At 42.2% G+C, this 14,000-nt stretch overlaps 2 protein-coding genes across 3 annotated transcripts; both read left to right on the forward strand.

Annotated features, from left to right (window-relative positions):
• Nucleotides 1-546: 546 nt before the first annotated feature.
• smarcd2 (SWI/SNF related, matrix associated, actin dependent regulator of chromatin, subfamily d, member 2) lies at nt 547-9,486 on the forward strand. Its single transcript, XM_035611646.2, has 13 exons — nt 547-1,289; nt 2,579-2,778; nt 4,011-4,053; nt 4,153-4,275; nt 4,794-4,913; nt 5,567-5,662; nt 6,141-6,242; nt 6,376-6,537; nt 6,706-6,803; nt 7,046-7,181; nt 7,286-7,408; nt 7,951-8,052; nt 8,185-9,486. Exons 1-13 carry the CDS (start codon nt 1,137-1,139, stop codon nt 8,236-8,238), a joined length of 1,512 nt encoding a protein of 503 aa, XP_035467539.2. The 5' UTR covers nt 547-1,136; the 3' UTR covers nt 8,239-9,486.
• Nucleotides 9,487-10,062: 576 nt separating this feature from the next.
• psmc5 (proteasome 26S subunit, ATPase 5) lies at nt 10,063-13,998 on the forward strand. 2 transcript variants are annotated; one of them, XM_035611647.2, is made up of 12 exons: nt 10,063-10,148; nt 11,113-11,184; nt 11,296-11,365; nt 11,461-11,558; nt 11,639-11,695; nt 11,959-12,189; nt 12,305-12,431; nt 12,540-12,730; nt 13,243-13,341; nt 13,422-13,532; nt 13,622-13,708; nt 13,832-13,998. In XM_035611647.2, exons 1-12 carry the CDS (start codon nt 10,089-10,091, stop codon nt 13,883-13,885), a joined length of 1,257 nt encoding a protein of 418 aa, XP_035467540.1. In that variant the 5' UTR covers nt 10,063-10,088; the 3' UTR covers nt 13,886-13,998. The 2 variants fall into 2 exon arrangements, with proteins under 2 accessions (XP_035467540.1, XP_047183419.1); XM_047327463.1 differs by lacking the exon at nt 10,063-10,148 and adding an exon at nt 10,156-10,249.
• Nucleotides 13,999-14,000: the final 2 nt, after the last annotated feature.

Here is a 14,000-nt window from a genome sequence, read left to right on the forward strand (position 1 = left end):
ACAAAGCAGAGCTCCAGTACAGGAAAGACCATACAACAGCCAGTTTGTACTCCACCTCACTGGGAAAGTGTTAAGCATTGGCACATTGGAAACTGAAGTTGACCCAAATGGTCTTATGAGGTCAAGGTCATCCCTAGTGGCTGCGAACCCCCTACACACCCCTGATTGTGCCCACTCAAGTGTCTGGGCATGATGAAGCCATACACACTCTGCTGTGGGCACTGTTCTGAGTGTTACCCTGCAGGTGACAGGGTACATGAATAAACATGCACAGAGTAAAGTGTGGTGGGTGAATACCGGTAAGTGATAACATGGGCCCAGCAGCATCAGTTTTGCCCGGGGGTGTTTTCACCTAACAGGTTGATCCAGTCAGTTAGTGGCCACAAGTTGCCACACACACACACACACAATGGCAATTTTGATAATGTGGAGGATAATGATGAGACATCAGGTTCCTTGTACAGTTCGGGTGACTACACGTGGATACAAAACAAGCACTATAGGAACTAATGGGAAAAAGTTTTGATTGTGAATTTTTATTAAACAAGACACAAGTTACATTGTAAGTTGGGCAAACCCTTTTTTTGTACTTTCTTCACACCCAGAGGGGGAGAAAAAAAACCATCGATCAGGCGAGAGAGAGGGAAAACATGGGGATTTCCCACATCCTTTAAGGCAGCATTCGGCGCTGCGTGTGTAGTTTGAGGACCTCCGCGCCTCGGGCGCTCAGTTTCGTCGTTATCGTGGCTCTTTTTTTCTTCTCTACTCTCAACCGTGAAACAGCCGCGACTCGGCGGCGTTCCGACTCGACGACACGGGGACAGGAGGTGACGACGAGCAGCGGCCGCCGCCTCTCGGTGCCCAGAAAGGCAGGCGTTCTGGAGGCAGAGGCGAATCCCGGAACTGGAGACGGGCAGCGGGAGGCGTGAAGCTAACGGTAGCTAGCTTTTTGTTGACACAGTGCCTGCTGTCAACGCAGAGCCCCACCGCCGCTGGAGTCGCTCCACGTCGCCGGCCGGCCACTTGACGACGCGAGCTCGTCGCCTTCTTTCTTCCCAGCAGCCCGCTGGAGCGAGCGAGCGACCTTCGGCACAAGTCCCCGTCGCATCGTTTCGACCACTTGTGGCTCCAGGAGAATGGCACTGAGAGGCGGCTTCACGGGTCCCCCGATGAACCCGAGCGCGAACCCCATGAACGTTGGGCACTCGGCGGGCACTCGGATGTCAGGGATGCCCCAGGCTCCAGCGGGATACCCCCGGAGCATGGGCACCGCTCACCAGTACCTCCAGGTGGGTGTTTATCTGCCGAACGTGCCCGTGTTGTGAACACGGTGCTTGGCGCACGTCTATCTGATTGAAGTCACTTTTTTTTTCCTTTTTTTTACTGTAACTTTACTTTGAAGTTCGTTTGTTTTTATGTACGTGGCTGCTGATTAGATTCCGCACAGCAGTCCTGCATTCGGGTTCAAACAATGCGCGTCACATGGCAGAGATCTATCGAAGTAAGAACAACCTTCGATCGGTCCTAAAACACCAAGGTGTCACTACTTCCGCATTTGATTGGGTGTGTGTGTGATTACCTTCACACTTTGTCTGCCACTAATAAATCCATTACATTTTTTTCCAACGTGGCGTTTTGTAGTGATTTGTCAATGTGTGTATGTGTGTTTGACATATGTTTAAGTTTGATTAAAATTAGACAGATCACAGATGAGAACCATGTTTGTGTGTGTGTGCATGTGCGAAAAGCGACCGAATCACGTGGCTGCCCTCGAGCCTCCTCCTGTCAGTTAGCGTCGAAAACAAAAGTAGGCTTATTCTCACCGCCATCTGTCAGCGCCCACCGTCACGTTATTGTCCCAGTTTCCATCCGCAGCCTTCGCAGTTGACATGCAACTATGTGGGTTCACATGTTTACATTTGAATTGAACAGGCAAACAAAACGCACGCAGCTGGGGAATTTAGTTCAAATGCATTACATATTAATCAACACAATTTGGTTTATTTCCAATTGTAACTGCATTTTCCAGATGGACTGATCGAGAAGAGATGAGATGAGATGATCCTTTATTCGTCCCACAATGGGAGACAACACATCAAAAGGGTTTAAAGGTCTTGGTGGCATTAATGGATGTTCAAATTGCTGTTATCACCCCTTATATACACTTTTTACACACTGTGGAGAATCCCCTTACAACTACACTTTGTTGAACTAATAAAGTGAAATCTAAATACTGGCCTGTAAGCATGTAATTATTATGACATAAATACTTCAGTATAAACCGTTTATCCATTAAATCATCTGTAAAATGGTGTCCATGACCCCTGCTGTCCTCCATCTAACAATCTAACAACCTATTCACTTCCCGCTTTGACATTAAATCAGACATCAAAATCACACTATGTTGGGAACATATACTAATCTCTTATAGTGCAGGAACAAAACACAACCAGATCATTTGGATTTTTACATATTTAGATATATAGGGAAAGGAGTGAGTATTTTATATAAGTAAAGGGATCAAGAGATGGGGTATTTAAAATTCTTAAATTATCCAATGCTCCATCCTTTTCTCCAGCGCCCAGGGATGCCACCAAATCGGATCGGGGGCCCCATGGGGTCGATGGGGAGTCAGCTGCCTGGTCCCTCTTATGGGAACATGCCCATGCGGCCAGGCATGGGGCCTCCAAGCATGGATGCTTCAAGGAAGCGGTTCCTTCATCATCAGCATCAACAGCAGCAGCAGCAGGAGGCGCTGGGCGGAGGCCTCAGGCGAGGGTAAACTGAGGAGAAGTGAGAGTGTTTGTGTGAGAGAAGTGAAGAGATGAGTAATAATGCTGAGGCTGATTGACCAAGACAACCTGGGGCCATCTCAAAGAATGGCTCTGTGGATATTTTCAATCTTATTTCTATTTTTTTTCTCTCTTGAAATTAGTCACTTGAACATAAGAATTAGCTTCTCATATCTTCACGTCACATTTCCTTTACTCATAACTTAGACATACAAAACTAACTGGAACAAACTGACTGACTGGAATTAACATCTGGTGTAATTCCATGGCCAAGTCAAACAGCTACATTCCTCTATTTTATAATTATAGTAATATATTATTATTATTATTATTATTATTATTATTATTATTATTATTATTATTATTATTATTATTATTAACATTATAACAGGAAGGATTAAAAAAAAACCCGGACATGATGACCATGTTCAGGGTAAAAAAAGTTAGTCATCCTGTCTATGAATTGTGAATGCATATTTGTATACATCATAGCACAGCAGTGATATATTCACAAAGTCCCATTGTTTCCTGTTGTATAACAACACTGCTCTTTCTAGTGTGTTTTTGTGAACTCGCTGCTCTGTACTGTTGCTGCACACAGCTCAGATCACACGCGGCCGGGAGCATCTCATGACTGACATTTGCCTTCAAAGCAGCAGGCACGAGTGGATATTTTTGACTTCTGACTGCTCAGTGACGCCACACTCATAACATGATGTGTGGCAGTATTAACCGTTTCATCCTCAATGAACCTCTTGTCTTTTTAAAGGTTCATTTCATAAGCAAAATTCCCAGTATAGGGGAATTATTCAGCCACAAGGTTTGAAGCAACAGCCCAAATTCTCATTAAAGAGCTCCGAAATTAGATTTGGTCATAGTGAGGGGGAACTGTGTAATTTAATTTAAGCAACAAAACTGCTTTCATGAAGTCAGTAGCGATGATAAGTGGAGGCCTGAGGTGCTCAGTCGGGGAAGTTAATGAAGAGATGGCAGTGGACAAGATTCTGTTAACGTTTTCACAAATACTTTTTAATCAAATAAAATGAATGAGGTCTTTCCTGTGAGTTCAACTTGTAAATGGTGAGACCATGTTGGCAACGTAGTACGGTAATGGTCTAATTAAGTGATATGTTTAGCCATTTGTTTTAGCATATGGTTGTTTTCACTTCATTTTTCTTTTTTAGAAATCATATATATTATATTATCTGTGTGATTCAGGGCAAAAAGACGCAAGATGGCAGACAAGGTTCTCCCACAGAGGGTAAGAAGGCTTTCATTTCCGGATTCATGTCTTGGAACCTGTTTGCCTGTAATGGTATACATTTCCTTTATACTTAATGTCCTACCATTGCCTCTTCAGATTAGAGACCTGGTCCCTGAATCCCAGGCCTACATGGACCTCTTGGCCTTTGAGAGGAAACTGGATCAAACCATTGCCCGAAAGCGTATGGAGATTCAGGAAGCAATCAAGAAGCCCATTATGGTATCTCTCCATGATAATGCATCATTAGATATTAAGGAAATGTTAATAAATCATCCCTGTTCATTTGATTACACCTTTGGTTACTGGATGGCGGGAATATGTGTGGTTTAATACCACAGTCGAACTCCGCCAGCAGCTCTTTGCCAGAAATACAAGTGAAGAGCAATTGGTGTATCTTGTTTACAGTGCAGCCAAGCAAACATTGTTTTAATGAAGAAGTCGGTCAACAATAATGTGGTGTGCTCACAATAAAAGACTCTGTTTTTCATCAGTCAAATCTATTTAATGTGAAGCAGCTGCAGTAGGGAGTTTGCAGAATTGATACAGCTTTAATTTTTGCCCTAATGGGAGTGAACAAGTGCGATGAATAGGAAGTTGAAACAGTAATGCTGGGTCACATGCATGATGTCATGAAAAAGTCTTCTTAATAAATGAATCTGATTTGTCAATTTTACATTGAGAAACACAGTTTTTACTGAAACTCATGATGCGTCTGCTTGTTCCTCTCTGTGTCACAGCAAAAACGCAAACTCAGGATCTACATTTCCAACACATACACACCCTGCAAGCCTGAGGGCGAGGAGGCCGAGAAGGTGTCCTCCTGGGAGCTCCGAGTGGAGGGCAAGCTTCTGGAGGAGGTCACATGATTCTGAATATTCTTGCTCTGTTTCACAATTGTCTCACCGTGGTTTTGATTCCAAGTATTTCGGTCTCTTGTTATTTTGTTTCTGAAAAAAACTTCACAGTCACTCGGCTCTGGTTGGCCTGTGTCCTTGGCTCAAACACGCAACCAGATGTGTGTTTACAGCTCTCCCCACTCCAGCCCACAACTCCTAACATACACTCATGGACTCGCACACACAGGCTCATGTTCTTTTTGGAAACAAAGAGTTCAGACCATTGGCCTTTACATACCAAGAGCTGACATGTCTCCCCTCCCTCCATCAGTTCCAGCTCAACTCATTGTGTCGTCTGAGACCACATGAACGTTTAGTTTTTTTTCTCCTGTGATTTTTTTCCCCCTCTGGCTCTTTGGGTTAGGCATGCGTAGGAGTTTTCGAATGGAGTAACAGAGAAAGAAAAGGGATGGGAGGGAAGGAGTGAAAAGGGTCCCGTTGAGCAAACCGTTGTGCAACAGCTTTTTCTAGTTGTCTACAGTTTTGTGCTTCACCATCGCCTATGTGGTCAGAGCTAAACAATGCAGCTGCACTGCCTGACAGTACAACAAGGACACATAGATACCAATCTTGCAGCTCTGTTTTCACACTCTTTTATGCACTTTGTATTTTAGCCTGGCAAGCAGAAGAGGAAGTTCTCATCTTTCTTCAAGAGCCTGGTGATTGAGCTTGATAAAGAGCTCTATGGACCGGACAACCACTTAGTAGAGGTATTGCATAATAACACAAGCATTTGGTGCAACCATCTGAAAACATTTTAAGGCACACAGTCACAACATTATTCTGAGATGGCTGTGGATTCACAAGCCACGCTCCATTGTTCTTTTCAAAAGAAGAGTGGAGCTCAAATGGAATCAGTAAAACATTGCAGCCCTTCCTTTTTGAGCTCTTTGAAAGTCTGGGGGAGAGGGCGTTACTAAGAACCCCTGAATGTAGATGATATCCAACATGTCAAGCAACCTTGAACGACTTGTATCTAAATTCATTCCACAGATAGGATTATGAAATACATTTTGATGTTTTTTTGTATGAAAATACAAATAGTTGTTTTGACATGATCTAGAGGCCAACTCAGATAACTGTATGTCATCATTATGTTGTTGGAAAATAGAGTGAGCTGTGGAGGGGACTTATGTGAGTGAACATATGTGTAACTTAGTTGATATTGTACTTACTTTCATCTTGCAGTGGCATAGAATGGCCACCACTCAGGAGACGGATGGTTTCCAGGTTAAAAGACCCGGCGATGTGAATGTTAAATGCACCCTGCTGCTCATGCTCGATCATCAGGTATGTGTGCATACGCCCCCGCACACTTTTCTCATCCCTCTTATTGCAAACAGTTGTATCCCTGGCTTGTATGACCCAATCAAGCTATTTTGCACTTACTGCCAAATCCCCCCTTTTTTGTATTCCCCCCCAGCCCCCTCAGTACAAACTGGATCCACGGCTGGCTCGCCTGCTGGGTGTGCACACGCAGACACGGGCCAGCATCATGCAAGCTCTCTGGCTCTATATCAAGAACAACAAGCTGCAGGATGGTCACGAGAAGGAGTACATTAACTGCAACCGCTATTTCAGACAAGTAAACGATTAAGTGGACACCAAGAGACAATCTTTCTTCTTAAGCGTAGATTTCCCTGTGTTATCATTGTTCATCTTTATTGGACCAAATGAGCATGGCATTGCTAATTTAAAAAAGAAAGAAAAAGATTTAATGCCAGCCATAATTCTGTAACCAAATGCTTTTCAGATCTTCGGCTGCCCTCGCATGAGGTTCTCTGAGATTCCCATGAAACTGGCGGGCCTGCTGCAGCATCCTGACCCCATCATCATCAATCATGTCATTAGGTGAGGGAGTGTGGATCATTATCCCTCTCTCTGGGTTTGTGCATGTGTTAGGTGGTGTGATGTTTCTCCTCCAAAGTTTTCCCAAAGATTTCCGTTATTACAAGCTTTCCTTTTCAACCACAATGCATCTACATGAGATTTTACTGATTAACTTTCCAGAAAAGACCTTAGCTTAATGATTGCTTTGTTATTAAAATCCAGATGATTTCTGCCTTGCTTGTCTTTGTGTCGTCTCTGAGCAGTGTGGACCCCACAGATCAGAAGAAGACCGCTTGCTATGACATTGATGTGGAGGTGGACGACCCACTGAAGGGCCAAATGAACAGTTTCTTGTCCTCTACAACCAACCAGCAGGAAATTGCTGCTCTGGAGATGAAGGTAAGGCCTACTGTACCAGTCAGACTCTGGATACCTGCACCTCACACATTTTTGGAGAATGGTATTGAAATTCTCAATTACTGTGCTGTGGTTGCTTTCTACAGATCCATGAGACGATTGAGTACATCAACCAGCTGAAGACCGAGAGAGACTTTATGCTGAGCTTCAGCAATAATCCACAAGACTTCATCCAGGACTGGCTTAAGTCTCAGAGCAGAGATCTGAAGGTATATTTCCCACACTTAACTTCATGTACTGATGTCTCTACAGGAGTCCTTTTCTTTTACTTATAGTGTTGTTTGAGAGGATTTTAATTTAACAGCAGTTTGATGTAATGTTTTTTATGAAAAGTGTTTTACATATGTTATGTGTGTCTTCATGCAACCCTAACAAATATTCACTTTTGTTTGCTTATTATGTTCCCTTTTCCAAATTTGAAGAGTTCTATTACACAGTGCTTTTTTTGTAATTAATGGTAATATGTTGCCAGTTTACCTGGCAAATTAACAACAGACCAGGACCTTGATTCTTCTTTACCACAGAGGGTCTGTGCTGACACAAACTGAATATATAAGACTTCAGTGATCAGATATACCAGTTTAATTTCTGGATAGTTAAACTAAGTAAATCAGTAAATCGCAAACTGTTTGTCAGTGCTGTTAAAGTGCATTACATAGATGGCGTATTTCAATTATATTGGGGTTTTTTTGTAGTGATATTATTAATGATATTATGTTTCCTGTTTGATGAAACATTTCTTTTTCATCAGTTGATGACAGATGTGACAGGAAACCCAGAGGAGGAGAGGAAGACCGAGTTCTACCAGGCTCCCTGGGTACCGGAGGCAGTGGGCAGATACGTTTACTCCAAGGTAAGGAAATCTTTTAACAGAGCCCAATGCTCTGTTAAAAGATGTGCATATGATTGTGATTGTTTTATTGTGAGGGTTCAGTAGATTGTTATTAGTGAAAACTTGACGCTGACCATCCCTTCCTTGTTTCAGGTTCAACAGAGGAGACAAGAGTTGGAGCAGGTGCTGGGTATCCGACTCACCTAAAGACATATTCCGGAGGGGTCCCAGCCAACTTGGGTTTATACTTCAAATGTTAATGTTTTCCTCCATTAAAATTGGAAATAGCTCAGAAAGACATATGTTAATGTTGTAGTTTAAGTTGTTCTCAAATCCCGCCTCACTGACATGATGTGAGCCACCAACTTCTCAGTGGGAATACTTTGACGTTCCCATAGATAATGGTTTTGAAATCGAGAGAGTTAAGGGGACTAAAAAAGTTATTACATGTGCTTAATAACAAGTTTTGCCTTGCATTGTCTGTCCGTTTGAGCCTTTCAAATGGTCTTTACCTTGTTTTGCCGTATGTTTTGTTTATGGTACACTATGCTTAAAACGTTGTAAGCATTGCTGCTGTTTAGATGGTTTTCACCATTGTTTTGAAAGGGGTTCTATTTACTTTCACATTTTAAAGCCATAACCTTTAGATAGGAACAAGATTTATAACAAAATTTCTGGTAACATCCCATTAAACATGAATGGGGAGGGATGGTAGAATTCAGCATTTCAATTACTATATATATATATATATATATATATATATATATATATATATATATTTCAAAAGTATATTTAGATTTTGAAGATATTTTACGACTTGGACAAGAAGCTCTTGATGCCTTTAGTAATTTTACAGGTTTTGGTGCTGTTTTACATTGATGGATATGTAATTTGAGATGAAACATTTTCTTTGCCATGTAAGACACAGGGATTTCCAGGAAAGCTTGACTCTGGGAAAAAGAATTCGCTCTTTATTTGTACAAAGACATGAATCCACTCTGCTGTGCTGTAATCCCGCAGTTGTTTGTACTTTTTGAATGTTTACATGCTGTTTTTCATTTGTCATTGGGGTTTTTGCATTGTTTTAATGCCAGGGAGATAGGAACTGGTGTTAATTATACACAAGTGTCGTTGTAGCGCGTCAACTAAACAATGCAACTAATTGTTGTGTACAGTTAATATTTTTACGACATAACTTTTCATTGAAATGCTATTTTCTCAAGGTTTTGTATGAAAATATTTCCAGAATTTTTCTTGAAACATTCCATGTTAACAGATATCGCTGTGACAATATTTTGTTTTTTGTGAAGGGGGCACTTTTGAGAAATGTGTGTACAAATACTTTTTGTACAGCCTCTTTATAAACTTTTTGCATGTCGTGTACCAATCCAAGGCCTTTAACTTTTATACATTTGGAGTATTTTTTACAATAAATATACTTAATGATTGTCTTAATGTGTGTACACCATTTTTAAATAATACCCAGGTTATTGTGAAACATTTCTGTTTCCAGGTTGATCAACAACAGCTAAAAATTGCTTTCGGCTAGCTTTTTTGCAATTATTTCTGTATAATATATGATTAAAGGCTTAGGCCTCTTCTCCGGCTGTTACGGTGAAAGGACGGGTTATTCATGCCTCGACTAGAGTGTGCATGTCAGTGCTGGTCCAAGAGCTCAGCTGCCTCTGGGAGCAGCAGTCTCAACAGGTATGGCTGGTTTACCCACATCGAGGAGCTGAGACACGTCTACCACGCCTCAGAAAATGGCCAACGCTCTGCACAGGCCCGGCGTCTCAGCTCGTGAGGTGACGCAAAGCAAATGTTTGACTTAAAGTTAGAGAGGAAGTTATTGATGAAATGGCACATAAATTGGATTAAGCTTGGGAACCAAGCTCACATTGGAAATAGGTTTAAAAAGCATTACAGGAACTACACTGAGGTAGTTTTGAGAGGCAAAGCAACTCCTAAAACTGGACTAAGAAAGTGCACTTTTAATACTAGACTGCAGGCGGCGCTGTTCGGGTTTGTCCCTTCTTTTTATAACAGCACTCCGCCGGATGCGCCTGTTGTCAAGCGGATGCAGAAATTCCAAGATGGAGGTGGACGGGAGCGATCATGTAGGTGTATTTTCTTCGCCGTTTGGTCGAGTTTTACCGGTGTATTATCAAAGAAACGGCGGAATCGTGCGTCGTTGTCGATCGTTTCCTTTGAAGCAGCGGTGAGGGGGGATGCTTGTGCTGCGCTGCCCGGTAGCATCGCGGTGTCGGTCTATTAAAAAGCTGTGAATGAGCAGTATTCTGCCGGTTTGCTGTCTCATTGTAGCTAACCCGGCTACAGCAGTAGCCGAGGCTCACTGTCAACCATCCGTGTAGTTAGCTTGCGTTAGCTTCTAGACCGCCGCTACAAAGACTAACGGCGGTGTGTCGGCAACACTCTCCGCCGTTTGTACGTGTTTAATTGCACAACGGCTGCCACATATAATTCACATTAATTACGTTTTAGCGTCATTTCGCCTATGAAAGCGCGAGTTAGCTTACGGCTAGCTAGCATTAACTTGTGTCAGTTAGCACGTAAACTAGCCGAGTAATTATGGTGAGGCAGGTGACGTTAGCTTAATTTGATTGTTCCGCAGACTACTTCAGAGTAACGTTACTCTACTGCCTGCAAACATAAATTGTGTCAAGACTTAGCAGTCGGTGTCTAGCGATTCTCATTGTTTGTTAATGTGACGTTCCGTCATCACGAAAATACCGTACGTTAGTGTTTCAACTATATATGTTAACCATGTAAACGTAGTTAGTTGGTGGTGATTAATTATTTAAATTGATATTTATTGAGCAAAAATTAAATAAATAATGTAAGTCTTCGGTTCTCACATTTGATACTAAAATTGGATATTGGCTAACTTGTCTGGTAACACTCACATTTTAAAGACGTTACTTGAATTCTGGGAAGAAATGGGAGATATTTCACAATGTCTGATAATTTTTAAAGCGTAAACGAGTAAAAAAAAAAAAATCAGACATTAAGAGCTATTGATGATTTTTAAAGTTGCAGATGTTTTTTTTCCCCCTTTGACAGATGGACATGGGCGACAGTAAAGGTGGCTCGGGTCTCCGGCAGTACTACTTGTCTAAGATAGAAGAGTTACAGGTGAGAAAATAATATATGTGCAGATTGCCAAAAATTTGAGCTTGTAAAAGGGCTCAGGCTGCACAACTTCTGGTTTCCTGTCGACCCTGAATCCTGTGGTTTTCTCTCCAGTTGACTGTGAACGAAAAGAGCCAGAATCTCAGACGTCTGCAGGCACAGAGGAATGAGCTCAACGCCAAAGGTAAGCAGAGGTTCATATATGTTCTGTCGACTGAAGCTCTACCATCATACCTTGTGCCTATGGGTGGAATTAGTGAAGTTTTTCTCTTTTCACAGTGCGTCTCCTTCGCGAGGAGCTGCAGTTACTGCAGGAGCAGGGATCCTACGTAGGTGAAGTGGTTCGGGTCATGGACAAAAAGAAAGTGCTGGTTAAGGTATGTTGTGTATTGTTTTTGAACTCTACATTGAGTGCTAGTTGACGGTTTAAAATAGAATGTCTCCTCACCATTTTCAGGTGCATCCAGAAGGAAAATTTGTTGTGGACGTGGACAAGAACATTGACATCAATGATGTAAGTATTATAGTTGTCATCATAATTATGCTTGAAGGCAGAGGACTTGAATCGTTTTCCCATTCATGCCCTTACAAGTCCTAAAATTTGAGAAGAGAATAACTTTATAAAGTTAAACCTTTAACTCATAACAACCATAGCACAAGGTTGAGTACCAAATCAGATAAGCTGTAGGGGGATTTAATTTTAGGGATCGAATAATTGGTAATAATATATTCATATATTCATAATCATTCATCCCCCCCTTTTCACTTCTGCACCAGGTGACTGCCAATTGCCGCGTGGCTCTGCGCAACGACAGCTACACTCTGCACAAGATCCTGCCCAACAAGGTGGACCCTCTGGTATCCCTCATGATGGTGGAGAAGGTGCCGGACTCCACCTACGAAATGATCGGCGGCCTGGATAAGCAGATCAAAGAGATCAAGGAGGTTATTGAGCTGCCTGTCAAGCACCCAGAGCTGTTTGAGGCTTTAGGCATTGCACAGCCCAAGGTGGGTGACTGATAAGAGAGCTGAGCTTACACAAATACAGTTTTATGCTCAGCAGTTCAGCACATTTGAAAAAAATGTGAAAAATTCATACTAGTTTTGCTTTGTGTGTTTGCAGGGTGTGTTGTTGTACGGTCCCCCAGGTACAGGGAAGACCCTGCTGGCCAGAGCCGTGGCCCACCACACTGACTGTACCTTCATTAGGGTTTCCGGCTCTGAGCTTGTCCAGAAGTTCATTGGAGAGGGTGAGCTCCTCCGTTTCTTATTACTCATTCAATTTTCACATCCATTCTCAATTTTTTTGATTTTATCGAAAAACATATGGTTGTATAACCTCAACCCTTCCGCACCAGGTGCCCGTATGGTGCGTGAGCTGTTCGTCATGGCCAGAGAGCACGCTCCGTCCATCATCTTCATGGACGAGATCGACTCCATCGGCTCGTCTCGCCTGGAGGGCGGATCAGGTGGCGACAGCGAGGTGCAGAGGACAATGTTGGAGCTGCTCAATCAGCTGGACGGTTTTGAGGCAACGAAGAACATCAAGGTATCCCAAACAAACACGCACACACACAGTGACATGAATCCACTTGTGTCCTGTTGTTTGTTTGTGAGGAACCTTTCACATATTTGTTATTATTGTAACAGTACCCCAGTATTATTATTGTATGGTTACTTATATCTGTATTATGCATACTTGTGTGATTTAATAGAGTGCATAGGAAACCCTCCCATGTATCTTCCACATTGTAATGCAGTTATACACCGATAATTAATTTTTTTTTAACTTATGTACAGCATATTAAACTAAGACATTTTATATTTAGACTAGGAGATACATTGGCAACTCCATTAATATAAAGTTGTCTGCTTACTTATAAACCTTTAATAAAAAATGTATGTACAGCTTATAAATGCTGAATGGAGGGAGATTTAAAAAAAAAACAAAATCTTTTTTCTCAATGCACTCTTTATTTATACACCTTTATTATTCAAGTACTTTATTAACTGTCTGTTTAGTCTTAATTTGACTAAAATGCACTTTCTCTGTTCCTGCAGGTCATTATGGCCACCAACCGTATTGACATCCTGGACTCGGCCCTGCTCAGACCAGGCAGGATCGACAGGAAGATTGAGTTCCCCCCTCCGAATGAAGAGGTAGATACCATGTGCAGTATTTTCACATAATTGCTCGTGTTGCGGGAGTTTTTAGCATGTTTTTAATCTTGCACCGTCAGGCCCGTCTGGATATCCTGAAGATCCACTCCAGGAAGATGAACCTGACCCGAGGCATTAACCTGAGGAAGATTGCAGAACTGATGCCCGGAGCCTCTGGTGCTGAGGTTAAGGTGAGAGTCGGAACACTGAATGGTTGCAGTCTGGTGTGAAAAACGAGGGAGTACACAATTTAATTTCCTTACTGTTTGTGTTTTCCTAGGGTGTTTGCACAGAGGCAGGTATGTACGCTCTGAGAGAGAGGAGAGTTCATGTCACCCAGGAAGACTTTGAGATGGCTGTGGCAAAGGTTAGTGATATAACCTCCTGTCCTAAATATATAGCTGTTCCCATACGTTCTGTTTTATTGTCATTCTCACATAAGCATTTCTTCCCATCTACTGACACTGTTCTTCTCTGTGCTCCTCACCAGGTGATGCAGAAAGACAGCGAGAAGAACATGTCGATCAAGAAGCTGTGGAAGTGAAAGGCCTTGTTTTCTTGCACACGATGCAACATCATATGTATATTTTTCTCCTTTTGTTTTTGGTTTGTAATTGTTACATGAGTCATTCTAAAGTAAATGGTTTACCCAAATAACA

The sequence above is a fragment of the Scophthalmus maximus genome, chromosome 16, assembly GCF_022379125.1.
Source record: "Scophthalmus maximus strain ysfricsl-2021 chromosome 16, ASM2237912v1, whole genome shotgun sequence".
Taxonomy (NCBI): Eukaryota; Metazoa; Chordata; class Actinopteri; order Pleuronectiformes; family Scophthalmidae; genus Scophthalmus; species Scophthalmus maximus.

Coding starts and splice junctions, on each gene's coding strand:
- psmc5 (XM_035611647.2), top strand. CDS start 10,089: ATGCGCCTGTTGTCAAGCGGATGCAGAAATTCCAAGATGGAGGTGGAC. Junction 12,190..12,304: donor TAGGCATTGCACAGCCCAAG/GTGGGTGACTGA, acceptor GTGTGTTTGCAG/GGTGTGTTGTTGTACGGTCC. Junction 13,342..13,421: donor TCCCCCCTCCGAATGAAGAG/GTAGATACCATG, acceptor TTGCACCGTCAG/GCCCGTCTGGATATCCTGAA.
- smarcd2 (XM_035611646.2), top strand. CDS start 1,137: ATGGCACTGAGAGGCGGCTTCACGGGTCCCCCGATGAACCCGAGCGCG. Junction 4,054..4,152: donor ACAAGGTTCTCCCACAGAGG/GTAAGAAGGCTT, acceptor TTGCCTCTTCAG/ATTAGAGACCTGGTCCCTGA. Junction 5,663..6,140: donor CGGACAACCACTTAGTAGAG/GTATTGCATAAT, acceptor TTCATCTTGCAG/TGGCATAGAATGGCCACCAC.